The 14,760-nt window shown below is 33.8% G+C and overlaps 2 protein-coding genes and 1 non-coding gene across 3 annotated transcripts; all 3 read right to left on the bottom strand.

The window, feature by feature from the left end:
- Nucleotides 1–1,163: 1,163 nt before the first annotated feature.
- On the bottom strand, nt 1,164–7,843 carry LOC101507778 (T-complex protein 1 subunit eta). The gene is made up of 14 exons (XM_004491107.4): nt 7,691–7,843; nt 7,340–7,600; nt 6,717–6,842; nt 6,391–6,594; nt 5,241–5,410; nt 4,993–5,128; nt 4,474–4,590; nt 4,262–4,381; nt 4,055–4,153; nt 3,879–3,968; nt 3,062–3,149; nt 2,138–2,226; nt 1,978–2,052; nt 1,164–1,640 (listed from the first exon to the last, which is right to left on the bottom strand). Exons 1-14 carry the CDS (start codon nt 7,703–7,705, stop codon nt 1,545–1,547), a joined length of 1,686 nt encoding a protein of 561 aa, XP_004491164.1. The 5' UTR covers nt 7,706–7,843; the 3' UTR covers nt 1,164–1,544.
- On the bottom strand, nt 1,737–1,844 carry LOC113785604 (small nucleolar RNA snoR100). The gene has a single exon (XR_003471729.1). It is a non-coding gene; the product is annotated as a small nucleolar RNA snoR100 (small nucleolar RNA).
- Nucleotides 7,844–9,411: 1,568 nt separating the features above from the next.
- On the bottom strand, nt 9,412–13,503 carry LOC101507469 (3-hydroxy-3-methylglutaryl-coenzyme A reductase 1). Its single transcript, XM_004491106.4, has 4 exons — nt 12,505–13,503; nt 11,324–11,505; nt 10,344–10,690; nt 9,412–10,241 (listed from the first exon to the last, which is right to left on the bottom strand). The coding sequence occupies exons 1-4, from the start codon at nt 13,458–13,460 to the stop codon at nt 9,999–10,001; spliced, it is 1,728 nt and encodes a 575-aa protein (XP_004491163.1). The 5' UTR covers nt 13,461–13,503; the 3' UTR covers nt 9,412–9,998.
- Nucleotides 13,504–14,760: the final 1,257 nt, after the last annotated feature.

Genomic DNA, 14,760 nt, shown 5'->3' with positions numbered 1-14,760 from the left:
GGGTTTTTAAAAAAAAATGCTGATTTGAGTTTATCTTGTGAAAAAAAAAACGATTGTGTAATTGTTTGTAAAGCTTCTTCTATCAATAGTTAATAATATGTATATCTACAAATTGTTTTCTTCTTACTTTGATAAGCTAGTCACCAGCCTATAGAGATTTTGTCCATTAATTATCCGTATATATATATAAACAATCTTAGAGAAAGGGGACATATTTGAGCCATTCAACAGTCCCAATAACAAACTCAGTCAACTGTGTGTTCCCTTACTTTTTTTTGAACCCTTAACAAATAACAAACCATCCACGGCACGATCACCAACACTACCCCACTATTTGGCTATTAAAATTGTTTGGCTATTAAGATTGGCTATTAACATTTCAACTTTTCAATTTCAAACAATTTTAGTCACTAACTAAAACTTCAAATCATGTTTAATTGCCTTTGAAACAGTTTTAATCACTAAAAATAAATCATATTCGATCATTTAAACTTCAAAATTTTTAAATAATTTTTCGCAAGTATGATTAGAATTTAATAAAAAATCATCCACAAAAATTCAGAGTTTTTAACTTGAGATCAATACAATATAAAGATTTAAAAAATGTAAAAAAAAAAGTAAAATTGACAAAAATATGAATCTAAAAATTAAATTTTTAGTTATATTTTATGAGAGAACTTTTTATGATATTATAAACACATTCATGCAAATTCTATCAAAATTCGCAAGTATGATAATTTTATATAAATTAAAAGCTATAATTTTATATATTTTATATACAAGAACAAAAGATGAAAGGTTGAGTTTTAAAACATTTTCAACCCTTGAAATGTTTATTTCCGTTTCTACACAATTATTCTTATTTGCTGTTAATGCAATCATGAAGCTTTGCAAGAACAAAGTCTAATTGAAGCTAACAACTTCATCGAATTAATGCGTGTTGAAAAGAATGTCATACACAGTTGCTAGCACTCTCTAACTACCAACGATGGGGAGCTTACCATGAGAGGACGAAGCACTTTCATAAACTATCTATAGATCGATTAACCAAATAATAGTGGTTTAATTTGACGGTAACGTGATGGATTATTTTCCCATAAATTAGTTTCTGCAATTTGTGTGCAATGTTCTAAAGGATCTTTCCACAGATTGCAACGTAAAGCTACAGATAAAAAAATCACATGCACATAAATACTTGGTAGTAAAAAGAGTTAAGTAGTGTTTGAACAAAGTGAAGCAAAATTTCACACAAAATATCAGTCCCCAACAACAGCCATCTAATAAACTTGACCCCTCCAACGTATAAAATGACCACATTTCAAAAAGACAAGGCCTGAAAATTGCAACTATCAAATCCTAAATTGACCAGATGATGCTCCCACAATCCCCATATTATACCATTTCATATCATCATCTGTAAGTCGATAAATATGGTATGCTTCTAGCAACACCAATCAATAGCAGAAACATACATGCAGTGGCCTTGTGCATATTAGACATTCAACGCATGAGAAAAATGCTAACCAACTAGAGCACATTTCTCATCACCTACGCATTCCTCGTCCACGACCACGGAAACCACCTCCACGACCTCTGCCTCCCATTGCACTTGCAGCAGCCTCTCCTTGTGCACTCTCAGACTAGATCCATTTATTTAATAAACAAAACAAATATATATCAATTAAAATGAAATTTTGATATACCATAGATCATTAATTCCTTTTTTTTTTCTTTTAAAATGTAGGTCTTAACCAGGCCCTCAATTCAAATCAAGGATCAGAGAAAGCAGACATGCGGACCTAAAGAGATTAATATCCGTGAACACAACCATGCTACCTTCATTATCTAATCCAGAGCATCGGCTTATTGTGCACGGATTGATTGTTAATACTTTCAAATTGAGCAAGTCAACATGAAATGATTTCCTAAACAAAAGCAGTCTTCAGTAAACATACAAATGATAGAACAGATATTTACCTTGGGATTTTTAACTGTTTCATCCACGCTTAAGACAAGGCAAGCTGCCTCTGTGGCAGCATTTATAGCATTGATCTGCAAATTTACAAACTTACTTAGAAACCATGCACATACAGTAAAATCAGAATACAAAATCATGGATATAAATGTGGACAAGTACCTTCACAACTGCAGGCTCCCAGACAAAGTTGGCAAATGAATCCGCAATTCCACCAGTGGCTATGTCCACCCCAAATGGTGCCCCCTCACCTTCAGCAAGCAGTAAATAATAAGATTTTTAACTAGTAACCCATCCGAAGAACTCTGACAATGTCAGGTAAACCTCAACACACAGATACACATGAATTCAAGTCCAGATCATCTACCAATTAGAGAAAATTTTCCATCTATATACTTGAAGCAACCTTACGTGCAAAGGACAGTATAACAATATTATTGTTACATATGATAGCACAAACTAATCCTAATTGCATTGTGGTTACAACAAAATATGGTTTTCTTCTGAGTGGAGGTTTGAGTGAAGTTAATTGTTTGTAATCTAATTGGGCATAACTATGTAAAAACTTGGCATGGTTATTATTGTTATTAAAAGTATGCCCATGAATAAATTGTCTAAACTGATGAAGTGAAGAAATGTTAAGAGGAAATAAAAACAGTCTAACCAACATTAATTAATTGAACTAAACCCAAGAGTTTAATGTTCAACTCAAAAGCAGGCATAATTTAGTGAAACAGTACTTTTAATTAAATTTACTATGACTGATGAACTCAACCTATAAGTGAGATATTTCATTCAATTAATATTTTATAAAAAATATTATGAATGTGGTGTAGTGGACATGGATATAATAATAAAGAATTGAAAAGAATGTCGATTTTTAGGATATCAACAATGCAATTGACAATTGATTCCTTTTGCAAGTGTGTATGAGTGTCAGTGTAAATACATAAACTGTTATTTATTGTTCACGAGTGCTTGAGCTCAGTTCACATGTAAAACAGGTCAGGCCAAGCTTATAAGCTCCAGCTAGGCTTGATTTAATTTAACCCTACTTCTAGGCACATAAACCAAAGGTCAACCAACCAGTAGCAAGTGCATGTTTCTGCCTAAGTTTGTTCAGCACATCAGTGGCATCAAATCCAGCATTGTCACATAACTGCCTAGGAATAACCTGCATTAAAACAGAAAATTTGTCTGCATCAAGATACAATAAAACAATTATACTCTTTGAACAGATGAACGAGATCCCAAACACTGTGTCTCATATCTTACAAATCCTAAGCAGTATACATGTTAAACAAGATACTTAGTGAGCCAATCTACATGTGAAAAAAATATATCTTGCAAACCAAAAACATTCAATAATCCTATGCCCCCACCACCCTCTTCCTCCATAATAAAGCAGTAATGAAGTTAGCGGATTGTTCACAGAAAATACTGATGACAGACAAAAATAGGGGTTTGTTCAAATTTCACTATGCTACAGCACTATAGCCTCTATTTGAAAACAATAATGGCCATGTTGTGGATGCCAGAAAATTGAAGTTTATTCAAAGTCTGCTATGCTACAGCACTATAACACTGAAAACATATGATTAACAGTTTCTGATCATTAAGATAAAACTCCTATAGGAAACTTCCTGTAATCCAGAATGATGTTGGGTTTGTTAGGTATGGAAGAACAAAACTCATTTCTTTTAAATGAGATTACTTTTTTTTCAAAAATTTTGCAAAGGGAGACAATGCTGCTTGTCTGTAGTCTGTTAAAAAAAACAAATACTTCACACTTGTGTCCAACAGGTGCTGCATTCCATTACAATCAAAGCTATATATGATTATTAAAATAATAGAATACTGCCCGTATACCGCTTTAGTCCATATTCAATTTTCAAATGCGTACCTCAAGAGCTTTTGCATAGGAGTTGATGAAAAGCTGAGACTTTCCAGCAATTGTGCGTGCATGTTGCCTTAGGTACCGGCTTATTTCCATCTGTCAAAAATAACCACACTTCAATATTTAACAGTCACTATCACGATGCGATGAGATGTACAATAAAGTTTTGGATGAAGACATACATCTATAGCACCTCCACCGGCAACTACAGTTGAATTCTTCAAAGCCCTTCTAACAATCATGATTGCATCATGCAAACTCCGCTCTGCTTCCTCTATGAACTGTGAAAAATAGCCAAAAATCAAGTATATGCCTATTACGGCAGAGCCTATTAAATGTGTTCAAAATTACAAGATACATGAACAGTTATTGCACTACATCTAACAGACCTGATCGGCTCCACCACGAAGAACTATGGTGGCTGTTTGGCCAGATGGACATCCATTGAATATGTTGAACCTCTCATTTCCTACTTGCCTTTCCTCAAAAATCTCACAAGTTCCAAGAACCTTCATGCAAATAAATCAAAAAGAATTTTAGTAACTACGCATAAAACTACAAAACAAGCAAACGATGCAGAACCCCACAAATAATGCACAACCTCATCAATAATGTTATTGACAGATGTTTGTACAGTTCCCCCAGTTGCAGCAGCAACTCTTTTTAGATCTTCTTCGGCTACACGCCCAGCACAGAAAATGTCTCTATCTGCAAAATACTGTTTCAAAGGCAAGTTATTAAAATAAAAATTAATCGATATACATGGAAGTTTTTCAGAGGTCAAACAAAATATTTATTTCCTAGCATTTCACAAACAGTTTATAAGGATGTCAATATACACTAACAATGTAAATGTCAATATACAGTTATAACTAAAAAACAAGAGCTAGTACCAAAAAAAATTGCAAAAATTATCTTATAATAAAAAATAGAAGCTCATAGTTATGCACTACATGTAAGTAGATTGCATGAGGCAATGGATATAATGCCTCACAACAGTTTTAGAGCAGGAAAACATGCAGCAAATAATGGTTGTAACTCATTAAAAAGGTCACATAACATGAACAGCTTTATGGCAATATGAAATAAAATAGTTTCTACAAAAAATAATAATTAAAACCTGTGTAGCGAGATCACCGATAGCCAAACGTGAAAGAACAACTTTAGCACCACTTTGGACACATTTATCCAGTTTGTCATAAATAATATTCCATTCTGCATCAACAATTGATTGATATTGTGATGGATCTGATAATCTGTACAGAACACAAGAATGAAGCGAAGGAAGTCACATAACTAAGCAACCCTTTCATAGAAACCCAATATCAACAAACACAAAACAAACAAACAAATTGTAAATATTAGCACCTTATTTCAGCATTTTCTTTCTCGGATTTTAGCTCCAATTCAACATTAAGTAAAAGTATTTTTGGATCGAGAAACTTCTTGGGCTGCTGCTCAAATCCAGCATATGAAAATGTCTTTTTGAACGCAACACCATTGACAAGAAATGAGTCACGCATGTTACCACCAGGAACCTGAAGAAAAAACCATTCTTAACACCATTGCACACAAAAAATACCTAAAGAAAATGAAATTGCTTCTCACATTTAACATTAACTATAAAAGAAAATATCTTAAACCAAGATTAAAACTAAGGAAGCTTAATTGGGGTGAACAATATCAAGGATTGCCAATGTTTTCAACTCTTAGAGGAAATAAAAGGCAATCTAAATGACAAGAAAATTCCACTGAAGTCTGAAACTTAGTATATTGTTTAGGTGATGGGAGAACTAAGTAACAGCAACAACATTGATATATCAGTACATGACAAACAAAAGTTCTTGCTATTGACAAAAATTAGGAAACATGCCAAAATAGTAAGGGTTTCTAAAATTGATTCAGATCAGAGACTGTCAACATTGGGAAATAAGAACATAATAGTATAATACTGGCCCAATGAGTGAGGATTTATTTAAATGATGATTATATGGCACAAGCTTTACAATTCCTCAAATGGGGGTTACATTTGTTAAAATGACATCAATTGCAATAAACCCTAGATATCTATCAAGCCATCAAATGTTTGTTTCAAGGAGTGTCTAGATAACCTAATACTAACTAATGAAGTTGTTAACAAACAGATCTAAAATCCCATGTAACTAATCAATAGTTTCCTCCAAAATGTCAAATTATATAAAAGTATTTATTCAAATCTTTTCATAATCTTACACTTTGAACCTGCATAAGTACACTCACACATACAGAAATCTCTAACTCTAACTTCAATTACTGAAGTGCGAGCACACATTTATGCGAAGTAATTGGAGAGCCTTACCATACTGATGAGCTATTATGGTGGGTTTTATTAAAAAGTACATTAATCCTCTCTTTTTGCACTGATTTACGAAATATATTTTTTTCTATTAAAAAACACAATGCATTACCAAAACAAATGATAGAATACAGCATATGGATTGTGGAGACAAGGTTGTAAACTAAGCAATAGAATAATTACCTTCTTTATCCCAATCATGTTTAACCTATCATCAGTCCCAATTGCAATTACAGCATCCACAACCATGGATGCAAAGAACTCCTTTTCTCCACCTATAAGCTTTGAAGAAAGTGTTGTAGCAGCACACTTTCCAAGCAAGTTTTTCTTTTCTTCTAGACTTTTTCCCTCGATGCTAACAGCTAGCTCTTTAATCTTCTCAATCGCCTGCATAAATCAATATACACGTAAAAAAAACAAATGCAACAACTCAGAATCATAACTTCACTCATAGAAGTTAATAGGGAGAAAAATGAAAAATAACTAAAAGTTGTGAGAGAAGTGCGTACCAAGGTGCATGCAGTCCTATAGCTCCGTATTAAATTTTGAGAATGAACACCATCTTCAATGAAAGGCTTTGCTTCTCTTAAAAACTCAGCCGCAAGCAATACCACAGTGGTGGTACCATCACCAACCTTCACATTCACAACAACAATAACTATACTATAGTTTATTTATGTACAAACAAACACACTCTTAGAACCTAAATAGATTGGCTTATTTGAGAGTATCTACAAGCATTAGCACTTGTGAGGCTATTTGGGAGATCTTATAGAAACAACTTATGACAAGTCCAGATTTCTAGTTTCCATAAACTCTCCGAGATTAATTAGCTCAAGAAAAGATCTTATAGCTGATAAGTTTAACTTCGTTTTTTTTGTTACATAAATGGCTAAGCTCTTATGCTAAATGTGCTTAATTATTAAGCTTAAGATTCAAATAGGCCTTAATTCTACAATTTCAAGCATCTGAACTAAAAGAAATACAATTACTAAAAATAAAAAATCATGTTTCAGAAAACCGATCTGAACAGAGTCCAATAAATAAATAAATAAATTAAAAACAGTCCCGCTATAAATACAGTTGATGCAAAATGATGAGATCGGAGTTTGTTTGTTAGTTAGTTAGTTACCTCAGAGTCCTGAGACTTAGCAATATCAACTAGGATTTTAGCAGCGGGATGAACGATATCGAGAAGTTTCATAATGGTGGCGCCGTCATTAGAAATGGTGACGGAGCCTTTATCGTCGTGGATGAGTTTGTCCATACCGCGGGGACCTAAGGTGGTTCGGACGACGTCGGCGACGGCGGTGCAGGCATTGATGTTGCTAACAAGTTGTGGCTTACCTTGCGATGTGTCTGTACCTTCCTTCAATAGTATGATCTGAGGTTGCTGTTTTCAACCACATTTTTGAATAATTAGTTAGTTAGGTTAGGGAAATACATAACGAAGAACACAGAGAGAGAGAGAGAGAGAACGTACCAGCATAGCTGACATGGTTGAAGACGGTGATGTAGAAGGAAGAGAAAAAGAGAGAGAGAGTTATTAGGGTTTAAGTTTCAAGAGTTTCGAATGGGTCTAGAAGTAGCAGTTTATGGCTCCTTCTCTTTCGCAGTGTGAAATGAGTGAGTGATTCTTTTTCTTTACAATCTGTCTATTTTGAACCGAAGCTTCATTTTTGTCTTTTTTGGGCCTTAAGCCCAAAAGCCCATTTTGTACCCAATACTGTTGCTGGCCTGCTGTATTTACTATTTTTTTTTTTCATTTAAAGAAGATAAATATATTGATAAATATAATTTCTTATAATATTTTGTTTATTTTAACACACTTTTTTTTACAAGCTTATAATATGTTATTTTGTTGTTTTACAAGATTGTGTAATCATTAATATTATAAAAAAATTATTATTTATATAATCATTAACATTAATATATGATACATCCATCAAACACACTATCGCTCAAATAGTCGAGGACAATAAAAATAGAGAAATTGCAGTGAATATTACTCTCTTATTAATGACAATGAAATAGAAACACATCTGTACACAATTTATCATATGGATTCTATTTTTACTTTTACATATATAGTATGGCAAATAACATACTAACATAAAATACTAATCATAACACCAAAGAGCAATTAAGTCAAAAACTAAAAGGAGTGTTGGAGTGAGATTTTAAAAGATAATTTTTTGCATTATATGTAAAATGATAGTGACTTGTAAGGCATTTCATCCAAAAGTGTGGTCTAAGGCATAATGTTTGGCAAGCTCCAAAGAAAGTTGTTATATACTCAACTTTTTTGGAAATAATATTCCTGAAAATGTTAAATACTTACCAAATACATTATCAATTATATATTGAAATAATATTCTTAATAAAAATAATATGAAAAATATCATTTTTAGAGTATAATTTTTTACCTTAAATTCCTATATAAAATATAAACGTCACACACGCCGAAGTAAATGGAGGTTTTATTATTAACATTTTTTTATAATGGAAAAGTTTAGATGAGTTGAGTTTTAGAGACGAATCAAGATTAGAGTGAATATCAAGATTCAAATAACGTTGATAAATGTATTTATAAATACCTCACCAAAAAGATCCATGCACCGTTAAGGAGAGTGAACGCATGCCCTTGTGGTGTATAAATCAACAACCAACCTTCATTGTTTGAATATGAAAAACCTAGAATATTGGCTTCTAATAGGTTTTATTATTGGCATATGAATAAACTAAAATATTTGCTTCTACTCCCACTTTCATTTGACTCCATCCCCTTTTATAAGTAATGATCATCCATTTTTTAAATAAATAGAGGACTTCATTACAATAGATTTTCTGGTCTATAAAAATTTAATTGTCAGAATTTATCAAAATATGCCATTAAGAAATAGAGCGATCCTTACTCCCCTTTTACCAGTACGTATTAATAACCTGTTTTAAGAGTAGATGCTCTAAAAATTAGCTCATCACAGTTTGTTGATGTAGATGGTTTGGTTGCTAAGCTAGTTAACTTATGCAAAATGTCACATGAAGTTAATTGATTGTTACACTCAACAACTCACATTTTATCTGTGATCCCCGGCTTTTGAGTTTAGACTCCAAAAGTGTTGGCAGGGACCCTGCAAAATGTACGGCAACCCACAAGTTCAATATTGTGGATTCATCTTAATCACAGTTCAAGAGGACTCTGGATGATTAAATAATGATTCTTATGCTTGAACAGAAGAAGCAGTGTGCCAATGAAATACATCACGTTAAATGAAAATGACAACAGAATATTCCCTTCAACATCCACACTGACTGAATGAGAAATCATAGGAAAGACATGGTCAAATTCATTTCATGGGTACTACTAGGTTGACAAAGTACGACAAGAAGAAATTCATCAAACCACACGGCTAACTAATGGTCACCCATTACATAGAATAAATGTATCACAGAGACAATGACACATATACTAAACATATGTATCAGGAAAAGAATTATATTACAACATGTCCATGTATCAGTTAAGGAGGAGACTGTGAAACCACCCAACCAAACCAATGGCTCCCCTGAGAGGAAGTATCCAGAGAGGACAACCAAACAAGTAGAACTCTAGTTCCCTCCGTCCAAATAACGAAACACTACACATAGCAACACAGAGTCAGACACGGGGCCCAACAATCAAATCCGATGTCTCCTATTTTCCTTCCCTAAATTCCGGTTTCTGTGCAGAAAGACCCTACTGCTTTTTATTTTAGACTCCACAAACAATAACTACAACCAAGTCCTCACCCTCAAGATGATATTTTAGTTATATCTTTTCTTGATCTGTTGTATTTCATGTGGCTGTTGACTAGTTGCCCTGCAGCAATGGCAGACATCAGAGACAGCTCGCCTGCTAAAACAGATCCGGCAACAATGGTTGCCAAGAGTCTCGAGTTTGATCCCGGTGACTCCTTGCTTGCACCCTTCACACCAAGAATATTCAAGCAAGCAGATTGAGATGCAAGTTGAGTCCCACCCCCTACTGTACCAACCTGAGAGGTTAAGAAAGCATATAAAACATTAGTCCTAGAGCTATTATATCAGAAAATTTAAAATTAAAATAAAATTTATGCATAAATGGGATGTAAAATTACCTCAATGGAAGGCATTGTTACTGAGATATGGAGGTCTCTCCCATCATTTACAGCTTCCATCATTGTTATGCAATGGGAACTTTCAATGTTTTGAGCTGGATCTTGACCTGTGGCGATAAAAATGGCAGAAACGATGTTACTAGCATGGGCATTATATCCACCAAGAGTGCCAGCAACAGCAGAACCAGCAAGGTTTTTGAGCATGTTGAGCTCCACTAGGGCAGCCACATTGGTCTTCAACACCTTCTTCACCACTTCTTCTTTGATAATTGCTTCACAAACAACAGATTTCCCACGTCCCTCAATCCAATTCACTGCAGCGGGTTTCTTGTCCGAACAATAATTTCCTAAAGGATCAAGTCAGTACAAACAACGATCACATTTTTGGTCCAATGTTCCTATCAAAATGTTTTTGGCATTCTGTGATTATAGACATCAACTAACCAAATAAGGAGAGATTAAGATAGTGACACATTCAAAAGATGCAAGTTAACTGGAAGCCTAACAACCAAACTGGATTTGGTAAGACGAAAGAAATAAAGGCTGGTACACATTAGGAATCCGATCAACTGAGAAAGAAAAGCAAATTGGTGGAGCCCGAGAGTAGTGCCAAATTCAATTTTTTGCACCATGCTCTTACAAATAAGATTAAACTGAGTATATATAACTACACAACTTGTCATAAATAAAACACATAACCCTTTTCTCAAAAAGCAGATAGAACAACCAAACCAAGCTCAGATAAGAATTCAACTTGACAAAGGGAAACTTTAAAATAGCACCAATGTAATGAATGTATGGCATAAATCTAAAAGCAGGATAAAAGTCAAGGATGATAATAAAAGAAATAAGATAATGTAATTGGACCACTTTCGTAAAAGAAAGAAGTAAAAATAAGTGGACCACTTTCATGACATCATGAAGGTTTACTAAAGAAGGATCAAGGAAATCTAATTCATCCATAAAGCCATGAAAGTTACCAGATATGCCAATAACATCCATGTCAGGGAAATCATTTTGAAGGAAATCAAGAACATTTTGCACCCCTTTGGAGACCATGTTCATCCCCATTGCATCACCCGTACTGCAGGTAAATCTCAAATAGACATTCTTCCCAGCCATAGCACAATGAATACCTTGCAGCCTGGCAAATCTACTCGACCTGAAACCATATCAAACAAACACCAAAACTTACTATAATTTTTTTGGTATAAAAATACCCATAAACCCGTATTCCAATTCCAGTCCTCTGCATCCCTCATTTTTTCACTCAAATTTTCAAAAACAAATAATAAATTTGAACATCAAAATCCAACATCAAACTTCTTATAAAAAAAACGTCCACATCAAACTTTTTATAAAAAAAACATCCACATCCAACTCTGTAAAATGAAATAAAAAAAAAACACAAATTAACAAAATATAAATGAGATAAATCAAATGAGTAAATAATCAAATCAATGGCTATTATTGTCAGTAGCATTTTAAAAAAAAACGTCTGCAAATTTAGGCCATGACATCAAAGTTTTTAATGCCTCCACATTGCAGTTGCAATTGATGCTTCACATTTGACAACGATTCTTCATAATAAATCACAACGCGGGAAATGGACCCTCCGGCAACAAGGGATTTGTATCCCAAGACACAACAACAATTTAAAACAACGCTTTCATGTGTCCACATGTTTTATGTCCCCATGTTGCAGTTGCAATCAAGGCTGCATATGTAACCACAATTTTTTGCAATATATCGCTAATGCTACACATCAGCAATATAAAACCTCAATTATTGGTATATTTATTTTAGAAACTAACCCACCAAACTGAACCCACGTGTAAGATTTTCATCATTCAATTACTAAAATGACAGAAAGTACAACACACACAACAAAGCTCTACCTTTCAAATACCAATACTTTCACTTCACGAAGAGAAAAGCTGGCTTATTTGAATTTATTTAACGACACAGACACCAGTAATACTCTTTGAGAAAACTTAAGAAATCAATTTTATAATCTTATTTGAAAATAATTTGACTATATTTTATCTTTAATTATAGAAACAGCTACATAAAACACTTCTATATCATAGGTACTTAATTAAGGAGTATATCCAAACAAGTCCCAAAAACAAAACCATTCAAAAAGGGAAAAGAACCATACCTGTTGAAAACAACAGCCAAGGTTTCAAAATTGAGAGTATCTTCCAAAAAGAACTTCAATTGAGCAGCTCTTTTAGCAGTTGAAAACCTAACAACAGGTGCTCTAGACATAGCATCTTTCAAAACAACACTATTTGCACCCCCAGAAGCATATATAGCTTTACACCCCCTATTCGTACTAGCAACTAAACACCCTTCCGTAGTCGCCATTGGAACTGTATGCTCAAATCCATCCAACAACAACGGTCCGGCCACACCCACCGGAATCTGAATAAAACCAACCGGCATTTCACAACACTGCCCTAATATCGCTTCGTAATCAAATCCTTCCAATGGTAGACCCTCTAAGGATCTCCCACTTGTTCTCTGTAGAGCCTGGCGACGAATTGCCGCCGCTCGGAAACAGTCTCCAAGCCGCGATTCAAGCGCGTAGGACGGCGTGGTTCCTTCCACAACGGAATTAATGATTTCTTCATCTTCGGATGAACATAATGAGGGTTCCGGTTTGATGAGTTTTGGAACACAGTGTTCGGAGACGGCTCCGGCGACGGCTCCGGCGACGGGGAAATTCGATTGGTTTTGTGCTACGGTTTCGTCGAGATCCCAAACGTCGTTAGAAGCACGTGAGATGAAGGATTGAACGAAATCGATGCCGAAGAAACCTAGGAGGTAGATGAAGGAAGCGATGAGGGAAACAATTGCAGTGATTTCGGAGAGAGTGACGACGTGGAGAGGAGTGTGGCTACGGATCTTGTCGCGCCACCGGTGGAGGAGGTAATACGCGACGGAGAAAAAGAGGGTGAAGAAGATTGTGTTGGTGAGGTAGAGAGGGAGAGGGAGTGCGTCGGAAGCTTTTGGGGATGGTGTAGGGGAAGGTGATTTGAGACGGCGGGAATGGTGTTTTGTCGCGACGGCGCCGTCGTTAGTGGTGGTCGGCGGCCGGCGATGAATCTCCATTGTTTTTAGGGAGAGAGAAACAAGGAGAGAGATAGAGAGAAGAAATAATTAATGAAAATGAATTTTTATAGTGTTCAAAGTATGTTGGTGTGCCACCCTGCTACCGGACCCAGCTTCGTTGGATTCCGATTAGATACTGTAATTACGTCACGCAGTTATTGCATTTTGACCGTCCAATCTCAATTGATGGCTGAGATTGATTAGTTTTTTCTTAGGATGTAAAACTCAATCTATAACATTAATCATCCGATCTAAGAACAATGGTTCAGATCACTTACAACATAAAACTGAGTGCTGCAGTAGATTCTGGTCTATGTTTGTTACCTTTTTTTAAGTTATTTTTTTAATTAAAAAATTGCTTTTAATAAGGGAAAAAAAATATGAGATAGTGCTGAGTTGCACTGCAATATATATTTTTTATTGTATTGAATGATTTAAAATTTAATTTCAAGTGTATTTATCATAGAAAGTTTGTTACTATACCTAAAACATTCAAATGAAAGTTGCTTTACTTTACGTAGCTTTTATGGTTGGAAAGTCTCACATGGCCTATGCATGTGGTAGATTCATGTTTGAAAATAGTATTAATTTGGCTTTTATTAGATTAATATTTAATAAATTAGTATTATCTAGTTAATCATAGATATAGAGAATCTAATTTTTAAATCAAAAATAGTTTTTAACAAAAATCACCATTAAACTTACCTATAATAAGTTAATATACTTTTGACCATTAAACTAAATAAAATATATATTATAGTTTGTTCATATATATATATATATATATTTGTATTAATGATTTAAAATTTAATTTTAAAAGTGTATTTTTCATAAAAAGTTTGTTACTATACCTAAAACATTCAAATGGAAGTTGTTTTTCTCTACGTACCTTTTATGGTCGGAAAGTCTCATATGGCTTATACATGTGGTAGATCTATGTTTAAAAATAGTATTAATTTGGTTTTTATTATAATATTTATTAAATTACTGTCATATATCTCGTTAATCTTTAGATACAGAGAATTTAATCTTTGATTTAAAACCATTGAACTTAACTATAATAGGTTAATATACTTTTGACCATTAGATTAAACCAAAAATATATTGTAATTTGTTTATTATATATAGAGAGATAGAGAATCTGATTTTTGAATTAAAAGTAGTTTTTAACAATAACCACCATTAAATTTAACCATAATAGGTTAGTATACTTTTGACAGTTTGTTTATATATATATATATATATATATATATATATATATATATATATATATATATATATATTCTTTTGCTCTTTTTAT

This window comes from Cicer arietinum, chromosome 2, assembly GCF_000331145.2.
Source record: "Cicer arietinum cultivar CDC Frontier isolate Library 1 chromosome 2, Cicar.CDCFrontier_v2.0, whole genome shotgun sequence".
NCBI lineage: Eukaryota > Viridiplantae > Streptophyta > Magnoliopsida > Fabales > Fabaceae > Cicer > Cicer arietinum.
This window is presented reverse-complemented; position numbering and strand designations above follow the sequence as displayed.